Consider the following 18,344-nt stretch of genomic DNA (forward strand, 5'->3'; position numbering starts at 1 on the left):
GCATCCCGTATCTCACACTCAGAGGTTCATAACTCATGGACTTACTGTTTGATCAGGAATGTCTCCTTGTGTGTGTGAGTGCAGGCAAATGTGCACATGTGTCTGTGTGGTGAACATTTGTGTGTATGTGAGCGTGTGGACAAGTGTGTAGATGGGACACCAGCCCCACATGCACATGTGCCAGCATCACCATTCCCAGCTGTTTGTCCCACAGCCATCTCTGTTCAGTGGAAAGTGGAAGCTGGGCCAAGCTTCCTGTTCGTGCGAGCTATGGCATTTCCAACTTGAGCACCAGGCGCTTGAGATGGGATCTTCCAACAGATCATGGCTTCTGAGGCTCATGAGTCTTGTGGGGTAGTAAGAAGTGAGCAATGGCCCAAGCCTCAGTGCTCCCTCCCAGTGTCCTTGCGGCCCAGGACTGGATTGGCTCAGGGAGCCTCAGGTTAGGAATCAGTGGGAGTTTCCTTTCAAAGAATGAGAGGGAGGGTTTGGGGCACTTTATTATTTTTTTTAGTTAAATTAAATGTGTGTTTATTTTTCTTGACAAGTTGGTAGTGGTTTATGGGTTGTGTGTTTCTCACCTGATGTCCCTCAGGTTTTGAAGTTAGAAAAGCACTCTTCCTGATAAATGACGTTCGCGTTGAGGTAGCTCTAGGCTTGGTTTTGTTCTGTTTTTAAAAGAAACCTAAGGAAGAGACGGTGTGGCCGTGGGGGCACCAGTAGGGTCTGTTGTGTGTTCTCACTGGGTGTATTTTCTCTGTGTCTCCTGCAGTCTGAGTCCTGATGACACCCCCGGGTCTTGTAGTAGCCCTGGGCTGGCCCTCGCAGCCTGTCCTCTCAGGCACGCCACACCTAACTGTTCAGCAAGTGAACAAAGCCCTGAAGAGTCTCCTCATTTTTATCACATTAGTAAATCATGATATTTTGAAGTGTCTTTGACATGAAGGCCACACTCATCCCCCATCACCGCATGCTGGGGGCATTACCCTGCTGGCCTTGCTTGTGCTGACCCCCACCTGTCCTCAGACCCGCAAGGAGACTGAGTGTTGTGGATATGGAGGTTTCTAAACCTTGGGCTGAGTTGATTGCTTTATGTCATGTCTTTAAGCTGACATGGGACCCACTCCTGCCTGACGTTGTGTTTGGGGCCGCTTCTCTACGTGGCTTCCATTCTGTGCTTCACTGTTACAAGTTAGCACGAGGATAATGAAGGGCAAATGCCAGCATACGTCAGAACAGGTTTTATAAAGTCATTTTCTAAGGGAGCACAAAATCCCAAGTTTTACTGACCCCGCAGTGCATGTATAATGCATGTGTAACCTGGTCATGGTTTCCTTAACGATGAAAACAAACCAAAAGTATAGGCAGTGACTACCACACTTCACTTTTTGTATTTAAAAGTGTGCTAGTAGCTACGAACCTAATTTTAGTTTAAATAGAAAAATTCCATTGTTTCACATATGGAAGGGGAAGTGCTGTGTCCTTCCTTTGTTCCTTTAGTGCTTAGAGTACTACAGTGCTTCCAGCTTTGTCAGCAGTGAGCAGAGAAAGAATAAGAACACCTGTTAAGTTAAAGACAGAGACAAGCCAGGCATTCAAAGAAATGGACAAAAGCAAAAAGACCATCAGACATTAATTGAAAACTCTTGAAAGTTAGAATTCTAGCCCCAGTGTATAAAATTGGTCATCATAAGATTAAGTATTTTTAATGTTAAACATGAATTTCTGAAGGTTTCTGGGAAGTGGGGCCAGTGGCGTGCTGGCACCTGAGGAGGTGCAAGACAGATGGAGATGTGTGCTAGCCACCGCTGTGTCCTGGGGAATGTCCTTCTGCTCACAGTTGTTTTATTGTTTTCTTTCCGTATTGATGAAACAGCCAGACCAAATCCGTTTGGAATGCCTGGGATAGTGCCACCGTATGTCCCCCCCCAGATGCTCAACATTCCACAGACGTCTCTGCAAGCAAAGCCTGTGGTAAGGCCTTTCCTTTCCTTCCTCAGCTGGTCTGCCCAGCCTTGGTGTGGGACAGCTGCCTTGAAAGCTGCATATGCATCAGATCTTAATGAATGCTAAAATAATTTCTTAAACTCAGGATACGTGAAGCACCTGCTTCACAGTGTTTGTTGAATTAAAACTTAGCCAAGGCCGGATTATGCTTATGTGTTCCGGGCCATGCAGGCAGTGTGTATGCATGTGTGATCTATACCCTCTGTTTCAGGCCCCCCAGGTGCCCAGCCCAGGTGCTCCGGGCCAGGGTCCACACCCATACAGCCTCGCTGAGCCGGCTCTCACCTTGGAAACCAGCGGAAAGAATCTGACTGAGCAGAACTACAGTAACATTCCTCATGAAGGAAAGCATACCCCACTGTATGAACGGTCCTCCCCGATCAACCCAGCTCCAAGCGGCAGTCCCAATCACGTGGACTCAGCGTACTTTCCTGGTTCTTCTACGTCATCATCTTCAGACAATGATGAAGGCAGTGGAGGAGCTGCAAAGTGAGTGGTGTATGGAGTAGTTGGTGCTTCCCAGAAGTGTAGCAGCTTCTTAAGTAGCTTGTAGTCCCCAGGGAAGCCACCTTCTGGCTGGCCAGCCCACGGCACCGATGGTTGTGCTCAAACATGCTGTTTGTTATAGGTAGGTGACAGTTACTCTGTGCTTGGACCAAGACTCCTCAGACCGAAAGAAAAGGTTGGATGTTTCCTCAAGGCTTCCAAGGTTGAAAATCTGTACTATGCCAGCCCAAAGCCTTGGTGTCCCCAACTCCCCCACTCTTTTTGGGTGGAATTTTAGGAAAATTAGTTTGTGTGACCACCAAACATGGTTAAGTTGTCTGGTCAAGTTCTGCCTGACCCTTACTCTCTTTTGGGCTGTGATTCCCCTAGTCCCACCCCCAGAAAGCATTTTAAGTTAGACTCCTGTGGCTTTCAGTCTCTTGGCTCCTGGATTGAGGGGGAATCAGAATTTCCTTTCCTCCTGAATTCAGCAACTTGAACCCCAACTCAGCAGCTCATAGGACTGTTCTTGAAATAACACTGTTCATCCAACCAAAACCATGGAAAGCTGCCAGACCCAGGTTGGAATTCTCCCTGTAGAAGGAGTATTTTAAACAATGTGTGTCCCTGAATAAATGCATTTTCAAATACTTAAATTTGTTAGAATCTGATCGAGAAGGTCTTAAAATTCACAGTCCTCCTCCTCCCCTTACATAATCTTATGTTTCTAAGAAACCTGATTTCAAAAAAAGAAAGAAGAAAGGAAAGGAAGAGTCTTTCTTTTCTTTACATCTGCATCTCTTTTTCCTCGGTTTGAACTCTGATTCTCAGTAAATGCCCATGGCCAGTTATTGCTCTGTCAGTTTCTGCTGTATGAAAATCTGAGACACAGTTTCCAGTCTTCCTGCAAATTCTATGGGTGTGTCACCTGAAGCCAGAGATTCTTCCTCTTTTGTCCTCTTTTTCTCCATCTGTAAAATGGGCATTAAGTCTGCTGACCTTGGGCGGCAGTTACTGAGGAGTTTGCTGCCAGCCAGGGATGTGTGCTATTGTGAAACAGAAGCATAAAATGCATAAATATTTACTTGTTGTATGTGCAATCCTAAAATTCTAAAATGAAGGGAAAAGTTGTAATTTAACATTCAGACTTTTAAATTAACCTTCTAGAAAGATAATATATTTAAGACCTACTGAATGAGAATTGCTTTGTTGGGGCTTAGAAATCTGCAGGTGTAAATGAGACCATGTGACTCTTCAGCACAGAGAAGTTTGGGAACAGCTGATAGATGTCTCAGGAGCCCTTTCACTCACTAAGGAACTATGAGTTTTCTTTTAATAATTGACTCATGTCAGCAAGACCAAGATATCTGTAGGCAGGTTCATTTTAGTCAGAAACATTCTTTCTAGACTCTGAAACACAGGTAGAAATAAGACACAGAGCCACTGTGTGTGGCTTGGAGTCCTGTGCAGGTGATGAGCGTTGTGAGCCAGGAGAGGCCCTGGTCTGGGGAGGTCCAGTGGTGATCCTGTTCCTTCGGGTAGGGATGCGGAGATAATGTAAGTTGCCTGCTTAATTTGGCAAGCTGCCCTGTTAGGATATGAGTTGAACTTGAGTGGATAAGATTGCATGAGAGCCCCTCCCTTTTCTTGTGCATACTCAACTCTGCCCTGTTCCCAAAGGTTCTGATCAGTGTTGCCTTCCCTGGAGCTTTTCCTCAATTTTAGTCATTCCTCCTACCTCTGAGCTCTGTAGCACTTAACTGTCTGTACCCCCAACTCAGGGCATTTTTACTATGTTTTTCTGGAGGAGCCTCTGGAAGGTGAACTCCATATGTGGGGATGGCATGGGCCTCTCACCCTCTTGTGGTGTGAAATGTGGTAAGAAAGGCAGAGCACATCCACAATCTGGAATTGAAAGATTGCTAAGCCTGGATCAAGTTATGTGGCTTAGCAATGTTTTTATTTCCTTAAATCTGTTTTTCCATTTATTGTAACAAATAAGAGATAGGTGTGTTAAAATTGAGAGGGAGGAGGGAAGGAAAAGGGGATAGGGCGCTTGTACCAGAGGCTTCAGGATCATAAGCCAGGCAGAGTAGGATCTGATTATGGGCATCCCTTACTTGTGGCGGGATGCTAAGAAGGGTAGTGTTCATGATTTCAGGGTGAGGATTCTGTTTGAATAAGTTATGTGTGTACACTTTGGGGGCCGCGCATAGGACAGAGAACTGCCCTCCTAGTTCAGAAACTAAGTAGGGGCAGTAAGTCAGGATTTGGTTTACCTTTGGTTTGGACTGAAATTGGGACTCCTGGATCTGCACTGTGCTCTCAGGATGGTCTTAAGGGAAAGAAATCATCCATTCATTTAGCCAAGCAACACCTGAGCACTTGCCGTCTACCGTTGAGCATAGTGGCAGGCAGCGCAGACGTGGCGTGCTGATGGAGGCCTGCAAAGAAGTGAGTAGACAAATGAACAGATAACCCAAGTGGTGAGTATGCGAGGCAGACACCAGACAAGTTGGTCTGGAGGAGGGATTGCTTCCTGAGAGGCAGGATTCAAGCCGTGACGGAGCGGGGAGAGAGCTGGACGAGTGCGGGGTGGAGGAAGGGGAAGCCAGTGCGGCTGCGGTGTCGAGTGAGGTGGAGGCTGGGTGGCGTACACTCTGAATTCTGTTCTAAGAGTGATGGGAAACATCCACAGTATTTGCTTGGAATGGCCCTGGGGCTAGAAAGATCCCAGTGTTTCTTTGGAAATGAATTTGCTCCAATCTGGGTGCTCTTTGTCCTAGGGATGGACAGGTGTCTGGGTGGCCAGGCCATTTGGCTAGGGAAATTACTGCACAGTTGAACTGAAGTGCCTCTGGTCGTACCACCTTCTGCAGATTGACTGTAGAAACATTTTTAATTGCCCCACCCTAAGACACCGACTTGTACAATAGAGAGGAGGGAGGCCTGCACCGGACCTGACTGGGTGTGCCCTTTCCTGTTCAGTTCCCTCAGGCATTTGCACTCCTTCCACCATATTCCCCGCAGTACTGGGAAATAATCCCGAATATGGGAGATCACAAAATAAATGGCCTCATTTCCCCAGTGGAAAAGCAGTAGCATTTTTTTTTAAAGGATGGTGCTGATGGGTAATGGGGCCTGTTACAGAATAACCCTCCCCAAAATACCCCCCCAAATAAGCCCCTCCCCCCAAAAAACCACCCAGCTTCCTACAAATTAAAAAGATAACTGCTTTATATGGCAAAGAATATAAACTTGCAGTTCACAGAGGAAACACAGATGGTCAATAACACGAAAGAATGTTGTTCACTCTCACTAAAAAAAAAATCAAAGGCATGCAACTTAAAACATAGCAAGGTACCTTTCTTTAACCTATAAAATTGGCAAACATTGGTTTTTAAAGATAAATTTCAGTGGGGGACATCAGTGGAGTTGGTGGGACACGAGGTTTAGGCCCTCCTGGCAGGTCCTCGGTCTCTGTGGTCACCATGACCCACAGGTGTCTGAGGGCTGTGGATCTTCCTCCTGGTAGGGTTTGCACCGTCTGTGTGCAAAGGTGGATGTGGGGGAGCATTTAAGAGCAAAAGATCTGTGTCTGCCCCAAATGCAGACAATAGAGACATTCCTTATAGGGAATACTATGGAGCCACTCCAAAGAATGTTCCGATGTGAAAGGAAGAACATGCTAAGGTGTCCTATGGAGGAGTTGCCAGGTGTGAAAGTGCCTCTTGGCTGGTCTTCAGGTTCAGATGGTGGCACCTTTGCTGTATGTGTGTCTGTATGCACTCGGCAGGCCCTGTCCTTTATCTCCCTCCCTTTTTTTAATACCTTACCTGGCATTTTAGTCTCTTCAGCTGGGAGTGTTCAGGTGTCTTTCCCATCGCACTGCTGGAATGGACTTCCTGGGCTGTTGTTCTCTTGAAGTCAGCACGTGTCCCTGCAGGGTTTGCAGGTCTGTGTCAGACAAGGAGTCTCAGGCTACGAGAGGCCCCCTGCACACAGCCATGGTGAGTCGGGTGTCCTGGCCAGGGCTGAAGCTGTCCCGAGTCTCCTTGGTGGCTTCGCTTCTGTAGAAACGCAGCCTGCTGCTCATGCTGTGGTTCTTTGTGTGTCAAAGGGCATAGGCCGGTGCCTGGGCAGCTAGTCCAGACCAATTATTTTGAAGTAAAATAAGGAAGGAATGTGTTGCCTAAATAAATAACTTGTTTTTCCTATTCCTTTTCGTAGAGTATCATCAGCATGTACTTCTTTCTCTATTATTGGTTTAAATGTAAAAAACAAAACCAAACCTCAGGCTATATTCTTGTTTTTCTTTTCTTCTTTCCTGGTCTTTGTCAAATCTTTGTAATTCTGTTTTGGTTGAATTAAGAATTACAGTTGAATTCTTGTGGAGGTGTTTATATTATTTTCATAGATTTATTGGCTTTTAGAATTTGAGTCTGATCTGAGGTTGCTAATTTGCAGTTTTCAGTTACTTTGTATCTTCTTTCTAATTACCATTTCAATACACAGTTATAGAATTCAAACATTAGAAAATACAATATAGGAAATCCCCCATGATCCCACCTCTAGAGAGACAACTGTTTTCAAAAGATTGGTGAATATTCAAACACCTTATTTTTTACTGCATATACTAACATAGGGTTTTTACAATAATGAGATCTTAGGGACAGCAACTTGCCTTTTTTCCTTTTTCCTTTTTATACTGACTACACTTATGTAAGTATGTATTTTTATTTGTATGTATAAATGTAAATATGTATATGTACACTGAATATTGCTTCAGTGTTTTTGCATGTCATTACTGACAATTTTTAAATGTATATTTAAAAGTCCTATTAGGAGAGAAGACTAACTTGATTTTTCTCCACTTTGTGACTTCATTTGTATAGATTTGTTCTCTTTCCCTGTACATTTACGTACACATCGATTTTGAGGAATCGTGTCATGGCGGCATGTGTTGTATAAGCTTTGCATGCCCCCATGTGGTCCCTGTGGGACCAGATCTGGGCTATAGAAGGTCGCTGTCAGTGCCTGAGAGACTGTTAACCAGTGCAGAGACCCAATGCTGTCAGGACCCAGTACCCCAACCTCCCATAGCTTGTCTTGCTAGATACCACTTGGGGTTATGTGACCTAGAGCTCCCTGGGCCCAATGTGCCCAATGTGAATGGGAGGGCTCTGGGTTGTTTGTGATTTAAATCAGTTGATGAGTAACCACAGTAAGTGACAGCTATCATTATTCTTTAAAAACTAACTATGGGCCCAATAAAATACCAAAACATATGACTTCATTCTTAATGTAAAACACCTAAAGAATTTCATTTAGCGCCCTTGATCTGGTGTCCTAGGAAACATGCTTCTTCTAATGCATCTTTTTTCCTTTAAGTGGTATTGGTGTTCTACTCTGAGTCCTGTCAGGCTTCCTCTCCAAAGAAACTGTGTGGTTTGCAAAGACAATTACACGTTACCCTGCCCTAGGGTACCCAGTCCCAGACAGGCTAAATACAGCTGCAGATTTTTCCTTTCAGATTGTTACACTGTTGTGCCAGACAAATGGCTACTTTACATTTATATATTGATTTTTTAACATAAGCTAACATTTCTAGTATCTTCTCAGAAAAACTATTCTGAATTTTTATATTTGGTAAAAATTAATAATTATCTATGCCATCATAGGGAGAAGGTCTGTATTTGTTCTAGCCACCTACTGACCCATGTAGGCATTTTATGTCGAGCTCATCTGACTCAGGTGTCTCTGAACCTTCACTTGGGTGGGAAAAGCGTGAGAAGTCCTGACAAACATGAAAGAGTAGCATTTGGGACACGAGGCCCATCTGACTGCTACACAGGAACAAGACCAGTACTTCTCTGTTACCAGCTTTTTATGAAAGAATCAATGTGTGACGCTAGCTTAATTTGGGGCATAGGGAGACTGTACCTAGGGTGTTTATATGTGATAATCTTGTGGCTTCCCTTACCAGGGATCTCAAATCTTCACCCTCTGTAGTAGAAGCACCTGACTGCCAGGTCCCTTCCTCAGAATTCTTGGGGGTCTGTCGAATGAGAACAGGCTGTGGATCAAGTCTCCCTTCCATTCCCGAGTTGGGGAGCATATGGAAATGAAAATGTATGCACGCTTGTTGAAGCTTTACATGGTTTAGCCGTATCTGTGACCTTACACACATACACTAGATAGTGCTACTGACGTTTTGATCTTTCATGTTTCGCTTCTTCCCTTTAGTTTTATTTGACTTTTCTTTCTTTCCTGTTGACAAGTAAGTCAGCTTGTGGTCAATGCTGTCTTCCTTTTCTGTTCCATAAAAACAAACCACACCCATGGCAGGGGGGCATGTGACCGGTCAGACACTTTTACACTTGGTGTAAATGGACACCAGTCTATTTCCATCCTAGCATCACCAATCTGCTGACTACAAAAATGTGTAGGAGAGATTTCAGTGGTTAGGACAATTGGCTACTTTCAACCAGCTTTAGTGCAGAAAAAGCCCCAGGTGTCCTGGAATGCAGTGAGACCTTGCATCGCCTCCTGAGAGTCCACAGAACCTAGTGGTGTGATGCTGGCCTTTCTCCTTGCCACCAATCTGCTATGAGGGTATCTGGTATCTGGTATGAGGGTAGTTCTTTTCTGTTGATTACCTACTGCGTCATAAGTGCATCTTAATGGCTTTTTGGTAATAACATGTGGTAATGTCTGGAATGGTGGGTCTGGGTTTGAATCCAGTCACTTTTGCTGTGGCTGTGAGTGGATTCCTTCTCTCTCAACCTGAATTTTACCAGCAGAGAGTTTTGCCTTGGGGTGAGCAGGAAAATTCAACTTGAGAACACATGCAGAATTCCCTGTGGTCTGCATGGGTCTCAGCAGGTCTCCCCAGGGCACAGCTGATGAAACTTCACGTCGACGTTAGCAGTTCTAAATGTGATTATGAGGTGGGAGCAGTTGTATAGAATGGAACCTAACTGAATATACAAATAATTCTGAAATCTCTAATCTATCTTGTTCTTCAAAGCAAGGCATTTGTTATATTCAAATACTTTGTTTTCTTAAGTTGTAAAGTAATATAGTTATCCTATTGAAATATTCTGGACTTTAAAAAAATTGACCATTGTCAAGATTATTTTCAGGCAGAATTTTAGATTTTATAGTATAGTATTAAAAGGTCTTATGAAGGACTTCCCTGGTGGTGCAGTGATTAAGAATCCACCTGCCAATGCAGGGGATACGGGTTCGAGCCCTGGTCCAGGAAGATCCCACATGCCGTGGAGCAGCTAAGCCCGTGCACCACAACTACTGACCTGCGCTCTAGAGCCAGAGAGCCACAGCTACTGAAGTCTGCACGCCCTAGAGCCCGCGCACCACAGCTACTGAGCCTGCATGCTGCAACTACTGAAGCCCGCGTGCCTAGAGCCCGTGCTCCGCAACAAGAGAGGCCTGCGCACCGCAACGAAGAGTAACCCCCACTCGCCACAACAAGAGAAAGACCTCGCGCAGCAGTGAAGACCCAACACAGCCAAAAAAAAAAAATTAAAATAAATAAATAAATAAAAATAAAAGGTCTCATGAGCATTTAGATTATGACATTATTTTTAGTTTGATAATCTATATAAAACAAAACTAAGATTTATAAATAAAAATTCTATGTCATCTTAAGTGGGACAAGCTTTCCACTTGAGTAGTAGTGTTGGTATGGTCTCCCCCCATCACACTGTACCCATATAAAACCCAGGTTTTATACCTTCTTTGCCATATACCTTTAGGCTACAGTTATGTGATTTACTCATTCAACTGTTGGACACCTGTTCAGGAGTGACTCTAAGGTCTTATTATCTTCATGGAGTTTATAATTGAATGATGAAAACAGACAGTAATTAGAATTAGTGCTGAATATGATGCATGCCATGAAGGAAACACAGAAATGAGAATAGCAAGGATGGGGTGGTCAGGGAAGGCTGCACCCAGTTGCAGCCAAGTCATACAAGATGAGGCATCACATGTATACAAAAACGTCAATCTGTTGTAAAGCAGGAGGGGTGGCAGTCCAGCAGGGCATGGAAGATAATTGCAGTCCATACACCTGACCAAGAACTTGTATCCAGAACATATAATTTCTTCCTATAAGTCCATAAGAACATTCTGTACATTCTCCACCTATTGTAGAATGTTTGAATAGGCACAACACAAAAGAAGATGTCACACATGGAGAGATGCTTATCTTCATCATTATCAGAGAAGTGCAAATTAGACTATGCTGAGATTCACCGCATTCCCTCCCAAAAGGCTAACACAAGAACAACAAAATACTAAGTGCATCAACGGCAGGGATCTCCTGCAGGGCTGGATTACAGATCCAACTGTGGCATGCCCCCACAATGGGATGCATGCAGCACTGAGACCAAACCAGCACTGTGTACAATAGTATTGTTGAGCCAAAACTGGACACAAAAAGTGTACAATCGCATGATTCTCTTTATATCGTGTTCAAAACCAGATAGAAGGAGTCTTTGCTGTTAGAAGTCAGAATAACCGTTGCCCTTGAGGAAGTGTCTGGAACAGGTCAAGAAGGGGATCCTGGGATATCAGCCCTGAGTCGATTTGGTTGCTTACATGGTGTGTTCAGTTTGTGGACATTCATTAAGCTGTTCACGTGTGCATTTTATTGATATGTTATACATAAATGTTTAAAATTGTAGGTAACAAATGTTACGTTTCTTTATAAAACATGTAAGTATCCAAATAATTTGTTCTAAAATTTCACAGAATAAAAGTCACCAACCTTTTAAGCAGCTCTGTACCACATTCTAATGGAATACTCACTTTTGATGTATGTATGACAAGATTGTCCACTGTCTGTTTCCCTATTTCACAGGTCCTGGCACAGTTATCACATAACATGTCCTGATCAGTAGACACTCAACAAATAATTGATTCGCTAATCAATTTGTCCAGCTTCTTATCTACTCACTCATGTAGTAGCTGCTTTTCTCTCGGATTTTAAACAGGATGGATCACTGTGCTCTTGGAATACTTACATTTATTTTTATGCCTTCTCATCACTTGGGTTTCCTCTAGTTTTTGCAAAGTTGTAGCCTGAAATTGCACACATGAGTAGCAAACTTGGACAGAACAGTGGTTTCTCTGAGTCCTCACTGAAGATAGGGAGCCTGGATGCTGCATAACTGGGCATCTGGGTGACCTTGTTTCATGCGGAGGTATTGGGGTATCCCATCCCGTGACTGGGATCAAGGAGCTAAAATTAGACTCCAAAATATCACAACATGGGACACGATTCTTGGTTTAAGATGGGACAGGCTTCTCATCTCTCCTCTTTTTTGCAACTGCTTTTTTCTTTTTCTTTTTAAATAGAACTAAAATGAAGTCGCTTGGAAGATAGAATTACCAAGTCTTAAAATCTGTCGTGTGAGTCAGAAAGGCAAACCAAGTAAAACCTTTCTACGTTGGCTTGGCTTGCCTTGTGGCCAGCACTGGTTTTAGAAGATAATTTTGGCGTGGAGCCCTGCAGGGGAAGGGACAAGCGAAAGGTGTATGCCTATAGTGCCCCAGGCCATCCCTATAGCTCGCCAGCATTGCATCCCTGCTCAAGCCCCTCTAGATTCCCTCCTTCTCCAGGATAGTGCTTTTCACAAAATTTGCCCAGGTACCGAAGTAAATTTTCTTTTACATTGTGGCCCATAATACACGAATGTGCAAAGAGTTTTTGAAATAATAACATTCATACCACATTCACTGCATCTGGTCTGTTCCGTTTCTTTCTTTTTTTTTTTTTTTTTTGGCTGCACTACGCAGCATGTGGGACCTTAGTTCCCTGACCAGGGATCGAACCTGTGCCCCCTGCAGTGGAAGCGTGGAGTCTTAACCACTGGACCACCAGGGGAGTCCCCATTTCATTTTTTTAAAATCCACTACATTGTTTTCTCAGGCTACTAATGGGTCACAAGCCACAGTTTTTTAAGAACACTGATTGAAATACGTCATTCTGGCGTTTAAGAGACTCTGTAATCTTCCCCATCTCTTTTTCCCACTTTTACTCTGCCAGATAAAGTTATTCCCCAAATAAGATTCAGTTCACTCCCTGTTCTCTGAGCTCACCAAATCCATTCCCTCTCCTTGGGCCTGGAAGGCGTCCTCCCACCTCTGACTTGTTCGTGTGAGTTATCCCGAGCCTTAGCTCCCATGCCCCTTTCCATGAATAGGAATGCCCCCCTGAATTGTCACTTGACATGTAATGCCTTACATTTATTTATAAATTGAGTAACATGTGACCCAGATAACATTCAATCTTCTACTACCTGATAAATATCAATTAAATATGATTTTTTAAATCTTACTGCTCCAAGATGACTGAGCTCCCAAAGGCGAGGTCTGCCTTTGTCTCCTCTGTACCCTGAGGCACTAGCACATCCTAGACCATCTTTAAGCCGAGCAGTGAGGCATGAGTTAGGCGCTTGATTCCTCTTCCACAGTGGGTGGTTACCACCTACCTGTTTGGAGTAGGTGGAAAGTGTTCCTGTGATAGGATTCTCTCTGGAGGTAGGTTGTTGGGGGAGGTGAGATCAGGAAAGCATAAGGTATCACTGAGTCTGTAGGCTTAGTGCAGGCCCGTATTATCATGAGCATGTGTGGGAAGTGGTCGACACTAATCAGTATTCTTGTTCATTTTATGTTCAGCCATATCAGTGGGAACAAAATTGGCTGGGAGAAGACAGGAAGCCATTCAGAACCTCAAGCACGGGGAGACTCAGGAGACCAAACAAAGGTAGTAAGTCTATGCGTTTTATTCTTTCAAATTCTCCTTCTTTCAGCATGTAGTGCCAGGGATTGGTTTAAAGTAAAATGCTCTCTCTTTTTTTAAGCATGTTATTTATGAGTAATACATTGGCAGGGGTGAGAGCGGAAGGAGGAACCCCAGGGCTGTGCTGCCACCAGCCTGCTTTCTTTCACAGGCAGGGTGGTGACCTGGTAGAGATCCTCTTCTCTCTGCTCGCTGCATAGCCTTCCAGAACCCTCATTTCTTGTAGGGTTTTTGTGGTGATTAAGTGAGAAAACCACCTGGGACGTATACATTAAAAATGAAAAAGATAAACTAAATTTTATTTTCCTTTTTTTTTCTATTTCTACGTGTTAATATTCATCTCTAGAAATATCTGTTTAACTTACAAAGCCACATCTGTCCCCACATGTGATCACTTAGGATGAGCTGGTCTCCGGCTGGAAGAGGGCTTGTTTTATACAAGGTGATGGAATATCAGAAATCTGTTTAAAACTCTGAGATATTCTCACTGTTGAATGATTATCCTGCAAATAGGTAACAAAAATGCTTTCTGGATACCTACTATTTGCAAAGTACCTCCCAAAGCATTTTCGGTTGTTCATGTCTACATTCTATGGAATGGAAAGTGTACAAAACACTCATGAGTTATTCGTCTTAAGACTAATTTTGGCACTTTACGTTTTAATGGATAAAATTAAGCACTTGTTGCATACCACTGTAAAGAATACATGTCGTTTCAAAACAGAAAAATGTATATTTTTTAAGGTGCCACAAAATCAGTGAGCAATTATTATTACTAGGATTTATTGTGAGAAAAAAAAGTTTACTGCAAAAATAATAATTGCTCTTGGTAAACAATTAGGAATTTGCTAAAATTTGTAAAGAGAAAGCTAAGACCCTCCCTCTGCCTTTCCTCCCCTTGGTCCTGCTGCCTTGCAGCAATCCAGCACTGAGGTGATCATTTGGTGTCCACACGCTTTCCTATTCATGTACATACATGCTGTATTTTGGTGATCGGTTGTTACAGAATGAGTATTTTTCACCTGACAGTTTACCATGCACATGTTTCTCTGTTAGTATATATAGATCTGACTCATCATTTTTAATGGTATTAGCTTGTTCTTTGGTTTTAATTTTTGGTAGATAGTTCTCTACATATACTTAATTTGGGGCTTTTAATGACCTAAGAGAATGCCTGAGGTTTGGTTTTTGTTTCTTCTTTAAATAACAACTGGTGGTGGTGGTGAAGAGCAGGCCTGACTCGAGCCTAGTTTTGAGTCCCAGGTCCATGAGTTACTGGTCTTGTTACAACAGATGAAAGGCATACCCTCTCAGAGCATTAGTTTTTTTTATCTGTAGAGAGGATGATGCCTATTTAGTTTAGGAAGGGTCTCCAAAGAAAGCAGAAACACAGGAGTTGGCCACGTGGGGGGAGCCAGGTGGGACCAGGGTTAGCAACCACAAAAGGCCATTCACCCCACGGGGATCCCAAGGGAGGAGCCATGGGTGGGGGTCACCCAGCAGAAGCTGCAGCAGTCTTCCAGGCTCCCACCCCCAACACAGGCATAGTGGGTGTCCGATTACCGCTTCCTCTGTCCAAGGAGGAGTGGATCATAGCTCCCTTGTCCTCATTGGCGAAGTTGTTAATCACATGTCTCTGGATAGGACTCTGTGTTGCAAGTGGACAGACAGGTTAAAGGAGTGGAAATGTGACATGAAACCATTTTCCCCTCTCACCCATTGCTCTGTAGGCAGAAGGTTCGTCCACTGCCTCTTCGGGCAGCCAGCTTGCTGAGGGAAAGGGGAGCCAGATTGGCACTGTTCAGCCAATTCCGTGCCTCCTGTCCATGCCCACCAGGAACCACATGGACATCACCACCCCGCCCCTGCCCCCCGTCGCGCCTGAGGTGCTGAGAGTGGCCGAGCACCGGCACAAGAAGGGGCTGATGTACCCCTACATCTTCCACGTCCTGACAAAGGTATGCACGGGGGCTGTGGGTGTGGCCGTCATCTCACAGTGGTCACTCCTGTGGAGTGTGTCCTTGTTCCTTTTGGGACTGCTTTTTATCTTACCAGCTACTTGAAACAAAGTTCATTTTCCCTTTTCTAAACTTGGAGGAAAAAGATGGAAATTTATACTTACAAATATAATAAAAGAAGAACTTGGGAAAAGTCTTATTTTCCTCTTCAATTTAATACAAAATATTTTTGAAACTTCTAATTAACGGCACGTCATATTATTTTCTGATTTGTAATTTTATTCTTTTTATTTCTAATTTCAAAATTTCCTACATCATGTTTATGCTGTAGTGTCAAGTTAAATTATGATGTCACATTCAATATCTGATTTATCATCTGTCCGAGAAATACCCAACTTCTGAGTGGCTGATAGCAGTTCATGTAATTCGACTCGTTCCTCTACCTCACTGAGCACTTATAGCAAAAAATGGAATACAGGACCTCGTCGATTTATTATTATCTTACTAAATGTATGCTTAAATAGATACACAGTGTGGTATTAATTGTTTCTGAATCTTAGTGTCTTGAATAGATCTGTGTGTACTTAAATTTCCTCAATGATTTGTAGTCTTTATGTTTATAATCACAGACCTACAATTTAACAAGTTAACTTGGTGACCAGATTTCTCATGCAGAATTGGTGAATTACTGTATGTATACTTAACATGTTTTCATCAGTATCTATACCACCATATATGATCAAACTTCTTTCTTCCTATTTTCTGTTGTCCATCTATGGTTTGTAGAATGGAGTCAGTAAATACAAAAGTCACTCCCATTCCACAGCACTCCTGAGCTGGACTTTAACCGTTAATTGACTAATTTGAACTGCCTACTTTTATATTTTATAAATTAAAGGACATGAAGAATATTATATTTTGTACAATAAAGGAAAAGAAGACCAGTACTACTTATTCAGGTCCTTTAATGTATTTTTAAATTGTAATTGCCTCCAAGTCTCATCTGTTATTTGACATGGGTGTGCATGTGTGGTATCACTTCTCAGATTATGGTTATAAAGTAAACATTTTATTTTTCAGGTCCAACATAAATTATAAGGGTAAGTGAAAGTTACTGTTGCGGGAAAAGGATTTTGCTAAGTTTAAAGGGACCCGAGTTTGGGGAAGATTGTGCTCTTTCTCTTTGTGGTTATTTGGAATATGAAGTCCCTGGACCCCCTGCTGTTTGTGCCCTGTCATGCTGGTGGATCTGACTTGGGGACTGTCGGTTAAATCAATCTGAGTGATGCAAACTGCCTGTCCTCCTCTTCGGTACTCACTGATTTCAAGGGCAAATATTGATAAAATCACTGTGGTTGAGAAAAGTGAACTCGACTATCTTCTGATTTTAAGGTGCCACCTAAAATTTTTCAATATATTTGGGAAAAGTTTAGACTAAAATGTGTACTGTTTCCTGGGAACTGAGTAGCTCTGGTATTAAATTGTCCAGGCTGAGACATTTGTAGTGAAGCTTCATAACAAGAATGTAGAGAATTATCAAAGTCTCATAATATTGAGAGAGTAATACTCACTAGATGAGTGTTAACCACATGTAGCTACTAGATTAATGAGTATGAAGGTTCTGATAAGGGAAAAGACCAATTTTGAAATAAAATTTATGTGAAAGAAAGAGCAAACGCAATGACATAATTAAAAGTATGTATCAATAGAGTTAATAGACACTGGAGGTCATAAATATATTTTTATGTTATGAATATACATAAATAAAATTCCTTGTGAAATCTCTTGAGATGTACCTTGATGGCATAAAATATTCAAGACAGGACCAGGGTCTCAGGTGCAGGTGGTCGTAGCAGTCATTTGTCTCCTGGAGCCACAGCAGAGCCCCTGCTGTGTTGGCAGAGGGGGATGGGGGTGATGAACAGAACGGGGCTTCCTTCGTTTTCTGCCCCTAGTGACCATCATGCCCTCTCAGTCAGTGTGACGCGTCTGTTGAGTACTTGGTGCACTGGGGCAGAGGCCTGATACATGCCGAACACTTTAAAAATGAATAACGCTTAAAAGAGTTCTCTTAGGTAGATCGTTTTTGTGTATGGTAATTTTTTATGGAAGAGCTTGGTAGAGAAAATTTGTGACCATTTTGTTTTCAGGGTGCTCATTTCTTGGATTTTGTATAGGTCATTGAAAATTATGAATCTCATTACCTATGGCTATCTTGACTCATAAATAAAATTTGCCACTTCTCAGCATTTTCTATTCTATTTGTTGTCTGATGTTCTCTATCTAGACTGTTTCAAAGACTTTGGGATCATCTACATGGTTTTCTTTAGTTCTTGGTTCCAGATTAAAAATAAAACAATGTAGATTTTATTTTGACTCTTTGAGCATATGTTTTGACTACAACCTGCTAAATGAACTCTTCCTAAACATCTTGATGTAGGCAACTTATTAAGCAATTGATTTGGAATAGAATTGCAATTTCGTTAACTGGAGATAATACAGTATATTTCTGTGAGTTTATTGTAAATTCAACATGAAAAACGTGCAATATTATTCTGCTTTCTTCCATGCAAAGGGTGAAATCAAAATTGCTGTTTCTATTGAAGATGAAGCCAGCAAAGACCTGCCTCCCGCCGCCCTGCTCTATAGGCCAGTTCGTCAGTATGTTTACGGAGTCCTGTTTAGCTTGGCAGAAAGCAGAAAGAAAACTGAGAGACTTGCTTTTAGAAAGAACAGACTTCCACCAGAATGTATGTACTGTAAAATCCATTGTTTGTTTTCCTCGGTACCTCGTAATCTCTTGTGCATTTTTAAAGCATTAGAAGGATCGTAACTGAGTTCGCCCTGAGAGTCCCCACATAAAGGAGGTGGGCTTCACTGGGGCTCTTAGGAAAGGAGGACAGGCCACGGGCTGTTTTCCTCAGTAACATCCCAGCAATGGTGTTCATTCAGTAAAATGATAAAATAGCAGGTTTATGCTTTAAACTGAACGTTGATCTGGAAACAGTCCTGACGATTGCTGTCCTGCTGTGGTTAGCATGTCCCAGACAGAGCAACAGCAG

The 18,344-nt window shown here is 42.8% G+C and overlaps 1 protein-coding gene across 5 annotated transcripts in view; it reads left to right on the forward strand.

Moving 5' to 3' along the window:
- The window catches only part of FAM120A (family with sequence similarity 120 member A), a 104,508-nt gene that overhangs the window by 49,666 nt on the left and 36,498 nt on the right, over positions 1 to 18,344 (forward strand). For 4 of the 5 annotated variants that reach the window (XM_073805950.1, XM_019940438.3, XM_019940437.3 and 1 more), the window contains exons 6-10: positions 1,877 to 1,974; positions 2,219 to 2,496; positions 13,201 to 13,288; positions 15,055 to 15,282; positions 17,858 to 18,032. In XM_073805950.1, the coding sequence (XP_073662051.1) occupies positions 1,877 to 1,974; positions 2,219 to 2,496; positions 13,201 to 13,288; positions 15,055 to 15,282; positions 17,858 to 18,032 (867 nt within the window). Of the gene's footprint in view, positions 1 to 1,876; positions 1,975 to 2,218; positions 2,497 to 7,907; positions 7,985 to 12,958; positions 12,969 to 13,200; positions 13,289 to 15,054; positions 15,283 to 17,857; positions 18,033 to 18,344 lie in introns of all 5 variants that reach the window. The other variant, XM_073805951.1, reaches the window with a different exon arrangement.

This window comes from Tursiops truncatus, chromosome 6, assembly GCF_011762595.2.
Source record: "Tursiops truncatus isolate mTurTru1 chromosome 6, mTurTru1.mat.Y, whole genome shotgun sequence".
NCBI classification, from domain to species: Eukaryota; Metazoa; Chordata; class Mammalia; order Artiodactyla; family Delphinidae; genus Tursiops; species Tursiops truncatus.